At 36.4% G+C, this 18,737-nt stretch overlaps 1 protein-coding gene across 1 annotated transcript in view; it reads right to left on the bottom strand.

The window, feature by feature from the left end:
* Positions 1-2,914: 2,914 nt before the first annotated feature.
* NAB1 (NGFI-A binding protein 1) overlaps positions 2,915-18,737 on the bottom strand; it is a 54,298-nt gene continuing 38,475 nt past the window's right edge. The window contains exons 5-8 of the mRNA XM_042781712.1: positions 10,813-10,902; positions 9,043-9,205; positions 6,450-6,566; positions 2,915-3,003 (exon numbers count right to left, since the gene is read on the bottom strand). Of these exons, the coding sequence (XP_042637646.1) occupies positions 2,915-3,003; positions 6,450-6,566; positions 9,043-9,205; positions 10,813-10,902 (459 nt within the window). The remainder of the gene's footprint in view (positions 3,004-6,449; positions 6,567-9,042; positions 9,206-10,812; positions 10,903-18,737) is intronic.

Genomic DNA, 18,737 nt, shown 5'->3' on the forward strand with positions numbered 1-18,737 from the left:
GATCACCTGTTGTATTTCTTCTGTGGCGTCCACACCTACCCTAATACACGCTCTTCATTAAATATCAACCTATGAAATGCATCAATTAAAACCATGTTGCAAGGCTTTTGCTGGTTCTTCATCACAGGCTAGCTCAATTACATACAATCAACCATAATACTGAGTCCAAATCACATTACCATTTTAATATGTACTATATTAGGTTAAATCCTAATGTTCCTCCTTTTATTTATTAATTTAGTTGGCTAGAAATGGTAGAGACATTAAAATGTGTCCTCTTTGTAAGCTCCTAAGAACAAAAGAAACCATTTGCCAAATACATTTTTAGAAATGAAGGCAACTGACAATAATATTTACTCATAATTTAAGATATAAGCTCCTGGGCTCTTAACACCCAAGTCCCACCCAAACCATCAAACTAGGGAAGCAGAGTAGGCTAATATTCCTACAGTGGAAAGTGCTATGCAGAAAGTGCTCTAAACATAAGTGTGTGAGGCACAGAAAATCTTTATTGCCACAGGAAACTAGTGCACTTGTCCCACTTCACCAACAGCTTTAATAGTCACAAAAACTCAGACTTCACATAATAAACTATAACATAGACTTGGGGAGAAATGGTCCCTTGGACAATATTGGCTATAATATTGAGGTAACCAATTGACCTTGTTCAGTGAAAATACCTCTAACACAATGAAAAATCAACTAGTTATAACATCTGATTCATATGTACAGTTCAAATAAAAATATATATTATTTGCTTTAATGTATAGCAAGTTTAATACATTAGTGTTTACAAAATAAAAACTGTGTTCTACTGAGATTTTTCTTGTGCTTCCCCTTATCACTAACCTTGAAAGACCAGAAAAATATGATACTTAAGGAAACTTATTTATGGACTTACAGATGCAGTTTGTGGGGCCACAAAATAAACTGATAAATATTAGTTGGAAGATTACTGCACCTTTAAAAATTGTTGCTTATTAAAATCTACAAACTTGAACTTTAAGACACAATTAAAAAAAAAAACCCACAAAATTTCTCAAAATAGATTAGAATACAGGAAACGTTTCATGAAACTACTGAGATACTAACCAGTGCTATGGCTAATATTAAAAACTGAACATTCTATTTAAGTCGTACTCATACTATTTCTACACACAGTGAACTATACAACCACAATAATCAATCTCAAGCTAGCAACAAAGCTGCAAGGTCCATAAAATGTTTCTTTTGTGGGCAGACAATACGGTACAATTAAAACATTTAGGAAGGGAATAAAGTCTTTTAATAGTATAAAAATTGTTTACTGGGGTTTCTATTGTAAAGCTATTCTACAAATCAAAATGAAAAAGCAATTACACGTGTGACAGTGATCAGAGACTACAGTGCAGTCCATCTAACATTCAGCTGACAAATTTTAGAATAACAGAATATAACTTGATATTTGTACACAGCAATGATCTAGAGCTGAACTGAGAACTAAAGAAGAATAAAAAATAAATCACATATTCTAAATCAATACGTTCTTCTCAGCAAGACCTGGGTTTAGAAAAATCCATAGCAAGTAGGTACTGCTGTCAAATATCTTCTCTTCTTAAACCAACAAAGAAAACATACATTGGCAGAAGCCATAGTTCTATTTTTACTCTTAAGGACTCCAATGTGAAATTCTCATTTATAAATTGGCAAGTACATTACTGACATTTAAGCACACCCCATATATATGCACACAGCCCATTAATTAAATAGTGGGAATTAAAAACAAATACTTTCAAGTTAAAATGGATTTTTAAGAAAAAACTGCATTCACAAATCTGGAAAGTGTACAAAAATGAAATTATAAAATAAATAATATAGGTGTCAACTAAACATCCATTGAAATATGCCTAGAAATGTGGATGCAGTGACTATTCACCCTTGTAATAGTCTGGGTGGGAAGACATTTCCCAGTGAGAGTCAGCTAGTCTGTCCATGGCTCCTGTATGTGGAGAAGAATTCCAGACAAATGATACTTACTCTATTACAGCCTTTGTTAAAAGTCACCATCCTCATCACATTTACGGTTAACTTACTTAAGTCTTAATCTAATTTAACACATTCTGAAATTCAGTACTTGAGTAAAGGCTTTTACACATCAATCTACTTGTTTCAACTTCTCTGTCCAAGTAATAGTTTCTTAGTTTTGTTAGATCTTTAGTAGCTATTATATAATGCAATCTAAGCCAACTAAGTAAGAGCTCTTTTCCATTCTATTGCTCATCCTTTTTAACTTTCCTCTACTATTAATTGTGTAAATATGCATTGATTAAACCAGTAAAAAAAAAATGGTATTATGTGAACAAAAGCTACATTGCTCCTGTCACACAGAATCAGTTTCATCAGATATTAAATCCATAAAATTTTCCTTGGTTAAATTGAGCATTTGCTTTTGATTTTTCCAAAGTCATTGCAACCCTGCCACATCACTAAACTTTCGTTATGACTGCAGAGATTCTACAGTATGACTTATAATAAAATTTACACTAAATACATATAAAGTAGACAATGAAATTTCAAGTAAAACTGTATCCACATATATTGGACCCAACAGGTCTCAACATCTAGATTTCACTTTTATAAATTACACAAATACATTGTACATTCTTAAATAATGAATGCTTACAATATTAATTTGTAAGCCTTACACAGGATGACTTACATAGGAATGTGAATGGATCAGTATTTCTGTTACAGATTGCAACATGATTTTCTCTTTTGTGGCTGTTGCTTTGTCTTCCTGGTTTCCATAGACTACTATACCAGTCCTTATGCTTTGGCTATGAAATCTGTTTGAGCTGAATGAGGCAACATTGGTTATTAAGGCTTATTTCTATGATGGAGCATAATCCTTACATCTGATGCCATTTCCACCAAGCTATCTGGAATCTTCAGGCTCTGTTTTGATGACTTTCTTTTCTAATGTAAAAGCTGAGTGAGGGTAGTCTTTTAAAATCCCAAGGCTCTCTGCATAAAAATGGAAACATGAAGTATGTTGATATTTGAAATCAATGAATTGAAGAAAACAAATTATAAAACAAAATCCCAAAATCTATAGCAAATACTATAAACTCTTCATGATTCTGTAATACCATATAAAAATGTTATGTGTATACAGCTATGGTTATAAACGCTTGGGTTCTGAATTTAAATTCAAGGTCTCCTAATTACTAACTATATAAATCTCTGGGCCAGTTACATATACCTCTAAGCTTCAGTAGCTGCATTTATAAAATGTGATTACTATCTATGTACAGTGATGTGAGAGTTAAGTGAAATAATGAAATTGTATTACTAAATAGAACATATCAGTTTTTATTTAATGGTTGGTCCAGCAACATAAATAAAATATAAGTGATGTACAACAAAGTTATTTGTTAAAATATTTACTGCCAATGAAGGAATGTGATATAAAAACATTCTTTCTTGTCTAAATAGAGAACTCTTTTAAAATTTCTATAGCCATGAAATATTAAAGTGGGAGAAATAGGGTAATAGTCTACTTTGGTAAGAAATCATTCCATGGAATTATGTATATATAGTTATTTCAACTTCACACACAAAAATATAATCTTTATGAAAAGTACTAATACTGAGACACACACACACACCTCGAAAGGATTCCAGAGAGGTAGGCAATACCAACGGGTTCTTTGATATTAAAACAAACAACCCAAATCCATTGCTGATGAGTGGATTTTGACTCATAGTGACCTTATAGAACAGATGAGAATTTCCCCATAGGGTTTCCAAGGCTGTACATCTTTATGGAAACAGACTGCCACATCTTTCTCCCATAGAGCAGGTGGTGGGTTTGACCTGACAACTTTTTAGTCAGCAGTTTATTGCTTAATCACTGTGCCACCAGGGAACCTTACCTGAAATTAGGTTGCTCATAATTTATGGATTCACCTTCTGTTCAAAGAAGGGGATTTTAAAGTTCCACATAGAGCAATGAAAATATCAGCTACCACATATTAAATTCCAACCAGCCTGGCAACTCATGTATGCAATCTTATGTAATGCTTGTAAGTACCATATGAGGTAGGTATTATTATTTCTATTTTACAGAGGAAGCAATGGAGGATCAGGGTAGTTAAGTAACTCAGTAAGGGTCACTCAGTCAAGTAATTAGTGCTGAGGTATGGACCCAGGTTTGCACATGGCGCCTACAATACTTCTACTCAATTAAAATGGGAAAAGAAAAAAAGGCTTTTCAGGCATTCTTTCATTCTGTTTTACATAAACCCTAGCTCAACTACATCTCTATGTAATAGAGATACAAAGTATGCCCCCATGGTGGAACACATGTGATCAATGTAATTGGAGCATTCCACATACATACAAAATCTTCAAAGGGATACAAGCTGGTAGAAAAAATTTTTTTTAAAAAAAAGCATTTCAAAGAAATAGATCACATTTTCATGCTGTGGAAATATGACCAGGATGTAATCCTTAGAACAATTTCAATTTCTCTACTTCTCTTTGACATTCTTAAAGTGCCTAAAATCAAGAAAAGTAATAGTATATACTAAAGTCACAGCACAGAATACAGGTATGGGTCACTTATAATGTCCACAATATGTTCTGTGAAATAGGATGTTATGCAATTTGGATGTTGTATAAACACCATATTATATATAAGCAGTCCCTGTATAATCCATAGTTAAATCCCCATAAAGCCTACTATATTAGAACTTAATGGGAACCCACCAGACAAAGCCCCAAGTTCTGAATCCACTGGACTCAGGAGGCTGGCCCTGCTGGGTGTGTGGCCAGGCAGGGGTTGTGCTGGCATGCAAATTGGGACCTTGCACACAAGGAAGCATGGAAAGGTGACTGTAGGAACTGGGTGTGCAGGTGCCAGGAGCAAGGCTGGTGGCAGCACCCCTGGCTGCTGCTGCCCTGCTGGTGCAGATGGCTGCCTCTGACCATGTGCAGCTGTCATCACCTGGACCAAGGAGTCCAGCACAAGAGCACCTGGGCCGGCGAGCATACCAGCACCATGGCAGGAGTGAAGGGGTCATAGCAGGCACTGTCTGTGCTGGGGATGAAAGGCTGCAAGCCTGCTGGGTGAGTGAATGAAGCAAGAGGAGAGGAAGAGGAAGAAAAGGAGGCACTGCCAGGATTGCGATATGTCCTGGAGCCTTGCTTCTCTCTCTCTGGGGCTTGGGGTCTTTAAAACCACTAAGTGGAAATAAAAAACTAAAGGAAAACTACCTTCCCTTTAACAAAAAATCAACAATAGGACCAGGAACATACATGTGGTCGGATATTGCCTGAACAGATGTTAAGTGACGCATACCTGTATTATTTAGGGCTTTGGCTTTTTAGCCTCTGATGCTAGTAGTGTGAACTGAAATTCATAACCTCTCTTGATAATGTTCTTCAAATAAATATATAATTAATTCTATCTAAGTAATATATACAAACTCAGGTTTAAATCTAATACTTGTGGAACTACTTTCCCCATTGCCTTAACACGTATTTAGAACCATTTACTTTATGTGGTCTCAAACTTCCACATCTATAAAATTAGTTACTTTAATCAAGTGATCACTACAGCTACTTTAACTCACAAATTGAGTAACAGTAAATTTTTTCAAATGGCTCTGGTTTCTAATACTTTAATTTTGTCTAACTTACTTCACTTGGTAAAAGTAAGTGAAAATCTAACTACAATAAGAAACTGCTTATCTTTTAATGGAGTTTAGTTTACTTTTTAAATATGAGTATCATCCTTGAATCTGCTTGAAAAGTTTAGATTTGCATGTTCAGACTGACTTAGTATGACAGCAAGCAATTGCAGTCTAACAATTTCACATCATAAAAGGCCAGAAAAAGGCAATAATGTAACTCAAACCATACATTTATTATTCATTTAAAAATTTTCTTTAAAAGTCACCATATATGTAATAGTTGTACCAAAATAAAATGTCAATACTCATGGATTTTTTTTTTTTCTCTGTCATTCTTTGTGTCTTTGGAACAGGTACATAGTTTAGTCTTATTTTAGTGTAAGAAAAGGCCCAAAGCCTTTTCAATGATTTAAAAGCTGCACATGCAGCAAGTTTATTTATTTTTTTATTTTTGCAGTGTTCTGTAGCAAGTGAAGGTGACTGTGGTGAGGAATCTGTTGTGAGTAGGGGCTGATTTGATCCTTTCAAAATGAGGGCAAATTTACATAACCTGAAAGGGCAAGTAGGAGTTGTCCTAACGTCAGACGTTTGTAATCTGGGGGTTGCTTGTACTATGGTCTCAAAAAGACTGGTTATTATAGTAATTTTCACTGGGAGAAAAACTGACAAGTAATATGGTTAATAATGATCTTTTTGGGGGAGTATGAGGAGAAAAGATCTTAAAGATGCTTCATTCAAGTGTGTTCCTCTCTCTGATTATATACACATTCTCACCTGATGAGTGGGACTTTGTCTCACTGGAGTAAAGTCTACTAAGCTCCCCATCCACCATAAAAGGATGGGGTTGTCTATTCTGTATATTAGGCATTCGGAGATTCAAAGGTCTTTCTCCTGATGAAAAGAAAAAAAGAAACAATATGAGTGATATTTCAAACTACCATGGTTTCTATTCAAGTAAGTTTTCACAAATTGCTTGAGTCTCTTAAGGAGGGATGGAATAAGGAAAGTCAACAAGGAGTAAAGAATTTAAATGATAGAAAAAAATGTTTTAAATAATACTTTAGGAGGAAAATGGCAAGTCATTTCACGCTAGTCCTAAGGTTTACAATTCTGCCAAGACAAACATGAATGAAACGAAAGAGTGATGTCCACTGAGCTTTCCAACTCTGGCATATAATATATCACCCTCCTCCCCTACCACAAGGCATTTTCTTACTAGCTCAACCATTCTTTGTTCTAAAGTATGTCAATAACCACATAATAACAAATATTAGAGAGACAGAGATGGCTTTAAGCCAAATGCAGATTATTAAAATTATCTAAATTAGATTATGGCACGATCCCTGAAAAAAAGTGTTAGCAAAGAGATGTTAAAAGATGGTTATACACCATATTATATTCTCTGTCATCCATCACACTTAGGAAACTGTCACCTCACACTAGATTACCCTGGTGCCACAAATGAATCATGAACTCTTTCATAAACACCACTGATTCTTAACTATAGGTTGATGGCTGATGAGAAAAATGAAGACCTCAATTAAAAAGTTTCTGTAATATTTTAAAAGAACTTTCTTCTATAATTCTCTGATCTGCTGACACGTAAAATATTTTACTACATGAATGCTTAAGATGTTATTCTTACTTAGAAAGAAATCTTAGGTTTTAAACACTAGGAACCACTGTCTAGAAAAGTATAATATAATATATAAAAAGAAACATAATTATTTTTCTTTTCAAATCATTATCCCTATTTTGTTTACTTATATATACTCTACATCTCTGTCCAGAGTGTGTAAGCTCCAAGAGAACAAGGAATTTGTCTTGTTGACTGCTACAACTTCAATGCCTAGAACTGTACTTGGCACAGAGAATATACAGGCAGTCCCAAGGTAATGAACAAGATCTGTTCCTGTGCCTTTAAGGTTTTAAGTGGAATTTGTAGGTAACTGCCTGTACTAAAAAAAATTAGCAGGTGAGTGAGTGAATGATAGTGACTTTGGAGGATATGAAAAAATGAAGTAATTTTTAAATGGCTAAAAATACTCTTGAATCACATACCTTTCTAAATTTAATGGTTTAAGAGAATAATCTGCAATACCACACAAAATATTTTTACAGGGCTCGTAAGCTGATGTGCAGCCTGAATGAAGACAAAATCTCTTTAAATCTCTGCATACTTCTACTGTCTCTTCAAATCTCCACACTTGGTCATGATACTTCAGAAGCATTTACCATATTCTCTTAGAAACCAAATGTTATCAACATTAACAGACAGTTTTTGAAAGTCTAACAAAATATGAAGTTTTGGTCTTTTTTAAAACAATAAACATGTCTCATGGAATCAGTTTCCTTGAGGAAAATGATCTGTTTTCCATTCCCACACATCCTTTAACTTAAATGTTAATTGCATTTGCCAGCTATTGATTGGGAATAATAAGGTAAAATATTCACAACTCACAATTTCAGGGATGAATTCTTCCCTTTTTACATAGCAGGGATGTTTTGGTTACCCAGTGCTACTCAACAGAAATACCACAAATGGGATGGCTAGCTTGAACAAAAATAGGAGCTTATTCTCTTACAGTTTGGGAGGCTAGAAGTCTGAGTTCAAAGTGCCAAGTTCTAGGGGCTGTGTGAAAGCCCCTCAACCTTGGGCTTCAGCTCTGCCTCTTGCTCCAAGCCCACCAAAGCTATAGGCATTCATTCAGGCAGCTACTGGCTGCTGAGGCTAACGAGCCCAAGGTCAACAAATAAAATGGCACAGTCCTGATGTTAACAAACAACACGGCAGGCCACTGATTCAAGTCCACTGAAAGTACCAGGATTGGCAGAGCAGAGCAGGCTAATGAACAACAACTTGGCTACATACAAGGTTCAAGAGCGCCATAAGCTAGAGGCCATTCCCAAAGATGCTTTCTATATACGGGAAGCAGACCACATCCCTAAAGCAGCTATTCAGCTGCTTGTGGTGGATCCTACCACGGAGCTGACTTCCAGTCTCATCATGGGGAATAACTACCATCAGCTGCCCAGCCAATCAACCAGGCCCAGCCAAGTTGACACACAACCCTAACTACCACAGGGGCAATTTAATAATTAATTTTGATGGAGAAGCTATAATGTTGTTGTTGTTATGTGCTGGAGAGTCGGATCCAACTCATAGCGACCCTTCCTTGGGTTTCCAAGGCAGTATCGCTACGGAAGTAGATTGTCCAATCTTCCTTCCAAGGAGTGGCTGGTGGTTTGAACCTCCAGCCTTCTGGTTAGCAGTCAAGTGCTTTAGGCACTATGCTATCAGAACTCCTAGAAATTATAATATAACCCTACAAAATAATGAGTTGCATAGGCCATTCTAAAGATGTACCTTGTCCATCAGCGGTATCAGATGTCAAGCCGTTAGGGCTGTGCTCTTCTGAGCTCTGCCGGTAAAATCCTGATGACAGTCTTCTTTCAGCATGCTGCAGTCTCTCGTAGCCAGCTTGGGTGCAAAGGAACTCCATCTGCTTTGCCATCACCTTTTCAGGCTGCTAGTAAGTAAAGCAAAAAATAAAATCAGTAACTAAAACAGTCTAGATTCTTTAATGGTTTAAAGATGCCAATTCTAGACTCCAGCAAATATATTTGGTATATATTAAAATCAGTTCACACTTCATGTGGTATATACCTTCCATAAATATGCATGTCATCATGTTTAAACATAAAATGCTAGGTTTTGGACAAATGCAAAAAAAACCTTTCTTCTCAAGCCTATAAAGACAATTTCATTTGAACTGAAAAGCAAAATAACTTAAGCTTTCTTTTCCAAAGTACTGAGTCTTTTTAAAGATTTTTTTTTTTTTTTTTTAAAGGACACCTAAAAGCAACAGCAACATCTGCCATAATCTGCTTATAACACATAGGGTGAAATCTTGGCATTTTTATTTTAGAATTTGGCACTATACAAACTCTGATAGGATGACAGTATGTTTAGGGGGAAAAAAGGTGTAAAACGGCTGTCTAGAAGAACAAGACAAACACACCTCCCACTAAAATTAAACAATGCAAATTATGCAGAAAAACATCAGTGCCAAAGAGGATCTTCCCTTTCATCATGGAATGAAACTGCAGTATTTTCTAACCAATTATAAAAAGACATGTTTTAAAATACACAATTAGTTGGCTGACGTAGAAATTCATCTCGGCATGTGTTTTAAGTGCCTTGTCTACGCACTGCTCTAAATTACTTGTATGTGATATTCAAAGCAGTATCTGTGATATTTTGCCAAGGAGGCAACAGTCAAAATGCACAGATAGGAATCACTACCTTGAAATGTAAGAGAGTATCAGGAAGCTGCTGTATAAAATCAGTCACATACAGTCCTCATTCACAATATAAAAATCAATAGGTGAATATTTTAATTTATTGAATAAATAATTGATTATACTGTTTTTCTGAGTTACATAAACTAGATCAAAAGTAACCATAACTTCATTTAATTTGAACTTATTACTAATTAACTGATAAAATTTCAAGAAGCAGCTTGAAAATACAGTTTTCTTCTTAACATAAAAAAACAAAATGTGGCAGTACTAAATTTGACCATAAGCAAGTCACTAGGGAGAAGCTCAACAAAAAATAAAACTTCCTGGGATTTCTGAAAGTGATGTTTGCAGAAAGAATTTCTCAGTATACACGATTAAATAATGTATTGGCAAAAGTACCTAAAGCTACATATTAATTATTTTTCAATATGTATGAATTTGTTTCAGCAATAGCTACAACACTTGACTATTAATATTTTATTAAGAACTAATGCTGTTTTATGCTAGAATTGTATTATTCACAACCACAGACATATTGCTGTTTTCCTGATACAGAATTTCTTCTTTTGGGTTTTCTTACATAGAGAATGCATCTCCCTTCCCACAAAACTACAAAGACATCGAGGTAGCATGATAACAGATTATGTTCACAAACTAAATGCAACCTATTGCTGTCTTGTTGATACAGCTGTGGATCAGATGACATTTTAAAAACCAGAAATGAAAATTCAGTCCTGATACTTAAAAGTGAAGCTAGTTGAAGTAGCCATTTATTTTTTAACCTACAGCGGTTATTAAGGGGGCTGGGGGAACAACTAGTTATTCACGTTACCTGTGAACTAAGAGCTGCAAATTCTTCACTCTTAGTTTTAGCCTGCTGGAAGAGTGTCTGCACAGAATCCTGGAAATCTGGAAAACCATCCTATGGGTCAAAGAATAAGTCATTTTTATTTAGAGTTTTTAAAGAAAAGCAATAACCATATTTCGTAAAACTCAGAATATAAAAAAGCAAACTATAATACCACTACTTAAATAATCACAGTTAATAACAGTTTATGTACAATTTTTCAGTTTAGTCTTTTATGGTACAAGTACCTCATTTTCTATAGTTGTAGTAACCTCAGTAAAGACATAAAATGAAAAAGCAGAATAAAAAATGTAACCATTTGCATTGTTTTATACTGGTACATAGACTTCTTATCATTGATGATAATGACTATATAACATTTCATCTAGTGGTTTGAATATTTAACCAGTATCCATGAATTGGGTATTTAGATTCCTTTCCTAATATTTGGTTATTATGAAAAATACAGCAAAATATTTTCATGTAAATAGCATTTTCCATAGGATGGATTATTTAACAGAATAGATTCCCTTAAGTAGAATTACTACAAAGGAATAAGCATTTTTATGTCTCTCGATACATAATGCAAAAGTTCTTTACTGGTTTATCACACCATGAGCATACTATGCTAGCACCTTGTTAGCATTAGATATTATTTTCTTAATTTTTGCTATTTTATTCAAAAACTTTAAAATTTTATGTTATTGTTAGTTGTCGTCAAGTTGGTTTCAAGTCATGGTGACCTCATGTAAAGAACTACATGTTGCCCAGACCTGCACCATCTTCACGATGCTCACATCAACTGTTTCAGCCACTGTGTGTTCTGAGTGCCTTCCAACCTAAGGAGCTCATCTTCCAGCCACATATCAGACAACGCTGTGCTATGATCCACAGGTTATTACTGCCTAGTTTTCCTAAAGTGCTATCCAATAATCCCAGCCTAAATAAATTGAAGAATTCATCCATGTTGATTAGTGGTTTCTCCTTTATCATACATACATCACATAAAAAGCAACAAAGGCTTTGGAATTACAAAGATTTGTACTCACTTTCCAATTTAAGACACTGGGTAAGAAACAACATTTCTTAACCTCAGTTTCTTCATATGAAAAAGGGTAAGAGTATCTTGAGTATCTATTACGAGTTGTTGTGAAGATCAAATGAGATAAAGTAGTAAAGCTGTCTGTACACAGTAACTGTTAAGTAAGTTCTCAATGCACACTAAATATTTATATTAAAGAAGGCTTATTTAGTGTCACTTTATCTCTGGACAATATCTCAACTTATTTATGTTTTTAACTTAAATTAAAAAACTCATACTTTAAGGCATTCATTTCTAAAACATGCACTATCTGATACATATATGTAATAGAGGACGAATCATCAAAACCCAACCATCTTACAAGTACGATAGCACAGAAAAATGTAATAAGGGAACAGCACAATATTTTACTTTAATTGCAATAAAAGAAAAGGTTAAAAAAATTTTTTCCATCAGTATCTTTTAAAAAATTATTTCACTGCTGCAGATGCAATGTTTTCAAATATTTCATCTAATGAAGTCATTTATCCAATATTAATTTACTGTTTCTTATCAATAAATAGCAATATAATTAGAACCAAGTAGAGATAAATATGACACCATTAAATAGTCTTCTGTAGCTTTATGGTAGGTCAAAATACTGAAAATTGCCACCTCTTTATGCCCTTATATGACCAAAGGCTTAGAGAAGCACACAGACATAATCATTAACTGAGTTAGAATAAACTTTATACAGTATATACCATTTAAATCTAAATGAAAAATTAGTTTTTCTTAGCCATTCCATTTTTCCCAAGAAGTTATTCAGGTCTAAAAATTCCAACTTTTTCTTTAGTAAACTCTACCACACATTCTAAAGTTCAATGATACATGCTAGTAGACAACTTAAAACAAAGACATCAATATAAGCATTTTTCAGAAGCCTACAATGTACTAGTTCCTTACAATGTATTATTTTTTCCCAAAAATTTTATTTATTTTGTTGTTGTTGTTGAGCACATACACAACAAAACATCAAGTGTCTATATGTACATTTCAGTGACACTGATTACATTCTTCGAGTTGTGCAACCACTCTCCTCCTCCTTTCCTAAGTTGTTCCTTCTTCATTAACCTAAACTCACTGCCTCCTAAGGTTCCTATCTAATCTTTCTAGATGCTAGTAGACAGTTCTCAAAGGAGCATAATGCTCAAGGCAGATGTTTTTTTACTACATAAGCAAAACTATCATTTGGTTTTAAGAAGACTTCTGGGGATATTTTTGGTTAAAGGTTTAAAGATTATCTCAGGGCAATAGTTTCAGGGGTTCATCTAGCCTCCACGGTTTCAGATAGTTTAGAAACCAAACCCACTGAGTCAATTCTGACTCACAGAAACCCCCACTGGTTTCCAAGTTTGTAAATCTTTGCAGAAGTAAACTGCCTCATCTTCCTCCCAGGGAGCAGGTGGTGGTGGGAAAGTCTAGAGTCCATGGGAATTTGATATTCTGTTCTGCATTTTTTTCCCCCTTTCAATCAGGATTCTTCTATAGAATCTTTATTCAAAATGTTCTGTAAGGGTAGCCATGCACCATCCAGTTCTTTTGGTCTCATGGCATCGAGGTAGTTGTTCATAGAGGTAATTAGCTGCACATTCCATTGTTGTTGTTGTTATGTGCCGTCGAGTCAGACCCGACTCATAGTGACCCCTCCTTGGGTTTCCGAGGCAGTATCACTACGGAAGTAGATTGCCCAACCTTCCTTCTGAGGAGTGGCTGGTGGGTTTGAACCGCCACTGGTTGGCAGTCAAGTGCCTTAGGCACTATGCTACCTCCTATTCCTAACTCTCCTTCTTCCTCTGTTACTCCAGACAAATAGAGACCAATTATTGTACCCTGGATGGCCACCTGCAAGCCTTTAAGACCCCAGGCACTAAACAATGAACTAGGAGATAGAACAGAAACACTAAACACATTATTAGGCCAGTTAACTGGGCTCTCAAGAAATCATGAATCTAAACTTCCAAATCAAGGAACCAAACCCCACGAGGCTGTTTCATTGAACATAAACAGCCTCAGCAGCTACTTTTTTTCTGAGAGTGGTGATGGGGTAGGCAATGTCATTGTTATAAATATATGTGTCATACAACCTTTGCCAATTCAATTTTTTTACAGATGTACAGCTTATTGACAGCAATTACAATGACTGGCTATGCAACCCTATCCTTAATCAATGCAATTTTTCTGTAACTGTTAATCCCTCTCTGCCCACCCCCCAATCCCTGGTAATCACTAATAAACTTCAGTCTCTTATACATTTGCCTTTTCTTGTCTCTTTATATTTAAGTGAGGTCACACAATATTTGTCCTTTTGTGATTGACTTCTAGCTCCATCCATATTGTAGCATGTATCATGACTTAATTTCTCCTACTGGTTGAGTAGTATTTCATTGAGTGTACCACATTTTGTTTATGCATTCATGTAAAACCATAAAATTCTTAGAAGAAAATGCAGTTGAAATATAAATGATTGTTGTCGTCGTTATATGCTGTGGATTCGGACCCAGCTCATAGCGACCAATCCTTGAGTTTCTGAGGCAGTATTGCTATGGAAGTAGATTGCCCCATCTTCCTTCTGAGGAGTGGCTGGTGGGTTTGAACCACCACCATTTTGGTTAGCAGTCAAGTGCTTTAGGCACTATGCTACCAGAGCTCCCATCTAAATGATTAGGCCTAGCTTTTAACAATGGATTACCTAATATATTAATAACAAAAACTGAAACAGCAAAAGACAAAATTAATAAATGGGACTGCATAAAAATAAAATTTTTGCTCATCAAAAGATGTTACCAAAAAAGTGAAAAGAGAAGTTATGGACTTGTAGAATATCTTTGGAAGCCATATATTTGGTAAGAATCTAATAACCAAAATATATTATAAAATTTTGACAATTTATCAACAAAAAGACAAATAACCCAATAATAAAATTGGCAAAGGACTTGAATAGACATTTCACCAAAGAGGACATTCAAATGGTCACTGAACACATGAAAATATGCTCAGTGTCATTAGCCATTGCTGTTGTTGTTATATGCCGTCGAATCAGATCCGACTCATAGTGACCCTTCCTTGGCTTTCTGAGGCAGTATCACTGTGGAAGTAGACTGCCCAACCTTCCTTCCGAGGAGTTGCTGGTGGGTTTGAACCGCCAGCCTTCTGGTTAGCAGTCAAGTGCCTTTGGCACTATGCTACCAGAGTTTATTAGCCATCAGAGAGGTGCAAATCAAAATTATAATGAGTCAACTACTTCACTCTCACGAGGATGGCTAAGATAGAGGAAACAGAAAATAACAAATATTGATAAGGACACTGGAAAATGTGGAACCCTTAGCCACTTTCTTGTGGGGATGCAAAAATGGTACAGCCATTGTGGAAAACAGTGTAGTGGCTCCTCAAAAAACTAAAACTACCATAAAACTAAAACTCACTGCTGTTGAGTCGGATCCAACTCATAGCGGCCCCTCCTTGGGTTTCTGAGGAAGTAGCACTATGGAAGTAGATTGCCCAATCTTCCTTCCAAGGAGTTACTGGTGGTTTCAACCAGTAACTAACAGTTACTGTTAACTGGTTAGCAGTCAAGTGCTTTAGGCACTACGCCATCAGAGCTCCCAAAAACCGTATGATCAGTAATTCCAGCAACAGGTTTATACCCAAAGACTTGAAAGCAGAGACTCAAAAAGAGACTTATTCAACAATGTTCATTGCAGCATTATTCACAAAGCCAAAAGGTATAGACAACCTATATCCTACTTTTTATATACATTATATCATGTAATCCCCACCACAACGAACCCACCTTTCCCTCATTCTACAGCTACAGATACTGGCTTCAAACCTATGCTCAATCACAAAATACCGGAGCAATCACTTATAAAACTCAAAACAATAAATACAGACATTTGTTTGACTGCTGTGTTTTTCATAAATTGAACTGGCTTTCATTCTATGATTTGCACTGACTTCAAAATCCAATTCTACCACTTATTTGCTGTGATACTTCTTGTTGTTATGTGCCGTCGAGTCAGACCCGACTCATCGCGACCCCTCCTTGGATTTCTGAGGCAGTATCATTATGGAAGTAGATTGCCCCATCTTCCTTCTAAGGAGTGGCTGGTGGGTTTGAACCGCAGCCTTCTGGTTAGCAGTCAAATGCCTTAGCCACTGTGGCAGATTATTTCATCTCTCTGTGTCTTAGTTTCCTCATCTGTAAAATACAGAATTTTAGGGAATATGGAGGAGCCACCATTTAACACAAACTAACAAGAGACTGCTGGCTGTATTGTTGGGAAACTATTCCAGTGAAAAGTAGAAATCTGGAAACATTTGCTTATTCATTCAACAAAAATATACTGTTTGCAAAGCAGATTCCATATACCAGGCTCAATATTGAGAATACAGTGCCAAACACTGCTCTTGCCCTTTTGACAAACAGAGTCTAAAAAGGGAAAGGACAGACAGACCCAAGAGCAGAGCAGAGGGTGGTAGTATGTCAGAAAAGCTTCCCAGAAGGTATGATGGTTAGACTGAGACTCTAAGGACCAGAGTTCTCTAGGAAGACAACAACTTACGTTTTAAGGCCTGGAGGCAAAAGAGAACTTGATACACCCCAGAAACAGGAAAATATTTAATACAGCTAAAACAGGAAGGGCAGACAGAGTGGTGAGAGAAGAAGCTAGAAAGTTATGCAAGAATAAGATTCTTTGAGATCCTGGAAGCCAGGTTGAGATTTTTAGATTTTGTCTTAAATGCAAAGAGAAGCCACTGGAGATCTTAAGCAGGAAAGAGTCATCAGCTCTGCATTTTAGAAAGCCAAATTTGAATGTGATGGGGAGAATGGACTGCGAAGTGCAAGGCTGGTCTTGAGGAGGCTACTTAAAAAGCTGTGATGAAGAAAGAAAATGGTGGCCTTGCCATGGTGGCAGATGAAGACAGCAATAAATAAATCAATCCTGAGGCCTGCCTTAGACAACCGTGAGTTTGTTGGTAACATTCACTAGGATAAGAACTTGGGACCAGGAAGTTAGGAGACGGGGCAGAAAGCTGATGAAATCTGCTGGGGATGTGTTGAGTCAGATCTGCTGGTGAGGCATCTGTGTAAACAAGCCCCACAGGCAGGTGAACTGAGCTTGGAGCTGTGAACAAGATCAGGCTGTGGAGAGTTGTCAGCTCAACAAGCCCTAAGTCCAGGGCACTGAATGGGAGGAGTGGGCCCAGGCCAGGACCCTCAGGACCTCTAAGCTCCAAATGCATTTAGAAGAGCATTGCCAAGAGGAGGAGTGAACTAGTATTTTCATTAGGACCTAGATATTTGATCTTAAGCAAGAAAGTTAACCTCGTTATTTCAGTGTTCCGAATTTTTACATGGAGATTATACCACCTGCTTTATCTACCCAATTGAGGTTTGTGGGAATCAGCTCAAATAATGGCAATGGTAAAACTTTAAAATGTACAAATTGTTATACAAATATATGATAGCACCACTGTCAGACTTACCAGACCATGAGAATAATGTAAAGCTGGAAGGGGAACTTCAAACTCTACACATGAAAGATTATGAGAAACTACCATTTATCAAATAAGAAGAAATAAAAACATGCAGTAAGTAGTAAACAACAACAACCGAGTTGTTATTGTCAGTGGTCACACTTGCAAGGCCACAACTGGGCACATAAGTCATTTTCATTTTCTCCCAGTCTTCACAGTTTATCCCAGATGGGAAAACTTCAGGATTGAGTAGCTATCACTTTATGATATATAAAGTAGTTTTAAGGTACTGAAAATATATGATTCAGAAGTAAAAGTGAGAGTATTTCCAAGAAACTGGTCTCTTTCACATTATGTTTGGCACAGGACTTTGGTTTTATATCTCTCAAGCTTTTTTCCCAGGGACCAGCTGTATAATGCTATGGGCAATTTATCTTCATGTCAGATTCTTGGCTGCTACCATTAACCACAGTGTTCCCTTGCTGGTGAGACTCTGGGTCTGAACACAGAGAAAATAAAAGATATAGGGTGGGATGCTGTTCATGACCTAATTACTCCCATCCCATTGGCCTCCACCTCCATTTCTCTTCCTCCTTCCTCCTAAACACCAGTAAGTATCTTTACAACCACTGCTCAGCTGTCTCTAAAATGACTTCTTACAGCAGATGTTCTCAATCCCCACATGTGCATTTTCCTTTTTTCTACTCACACTTTCTATATGAATAGCAGATTCTAATGCTTCTGTTTTTCTGATCCAGAGGGGGACAGTCTACATCATATCAGACCAGCTTTCTTTTCAACAAGTTTAGTAACAGTGTAGGTGGATATTCTGACCCTTTCTCCTGCCCCCCTTCCTCACTCCCTTAACCCCACCCTACTGGAACTAGCAGATGTTTCCTCTAAGTCTTTCTTCTGTAAGTCCCAATTCTCTGACTTTCTGGTCTCTATTAGAAAATCTCATTTCTTTCATCCAGTTATTTGATTGCTTTGCACTCCCGGCCCACATAGGATGAAGAATGCTGTCACCTACCATCTTTCTGCCTAGTCTCAAGCAATTTCAGTGAATGAAGAAAACTTACAGATGAGATATGAACAGTAACAATTTAGTCACTTACCATCACCAATCCTAAAGAGTGGTAATTTTATACTGCCATTTCCGGTTCAATATCTTCCCTCCCTTCTGTTACTTATAACACTGGAAGTAATGAGAGGATTTTCATCATGGAAAATGACGTGTTCTTTATGAAAAAGAAAGGGTATCAGGAGGCGGGGCAAGATGGCGGAGTAGGCAGAAGGATTGCACAGACCCTCTTCAACAAAGAAAAGGGAAACCAATTAACACAGACAC

The sequence above is a fragment of the Orycteropus afer genome, unplaced genomic scaffold, assembly GCF_000298275.1.
Source record: "Orycteropus afer afer isolate SDZICR_OR568_19922 unplaced genomic scaffold, OryAfe1.0 scaffold00001, whole genome shotgun sequence".
Classification (NCBI taxonomy): Eukaryota; Metazoa; Chordata; class Mammalia; order Tubulidentata; family Orycteropodidae; genus Orycteropus; species Orycteropus afer.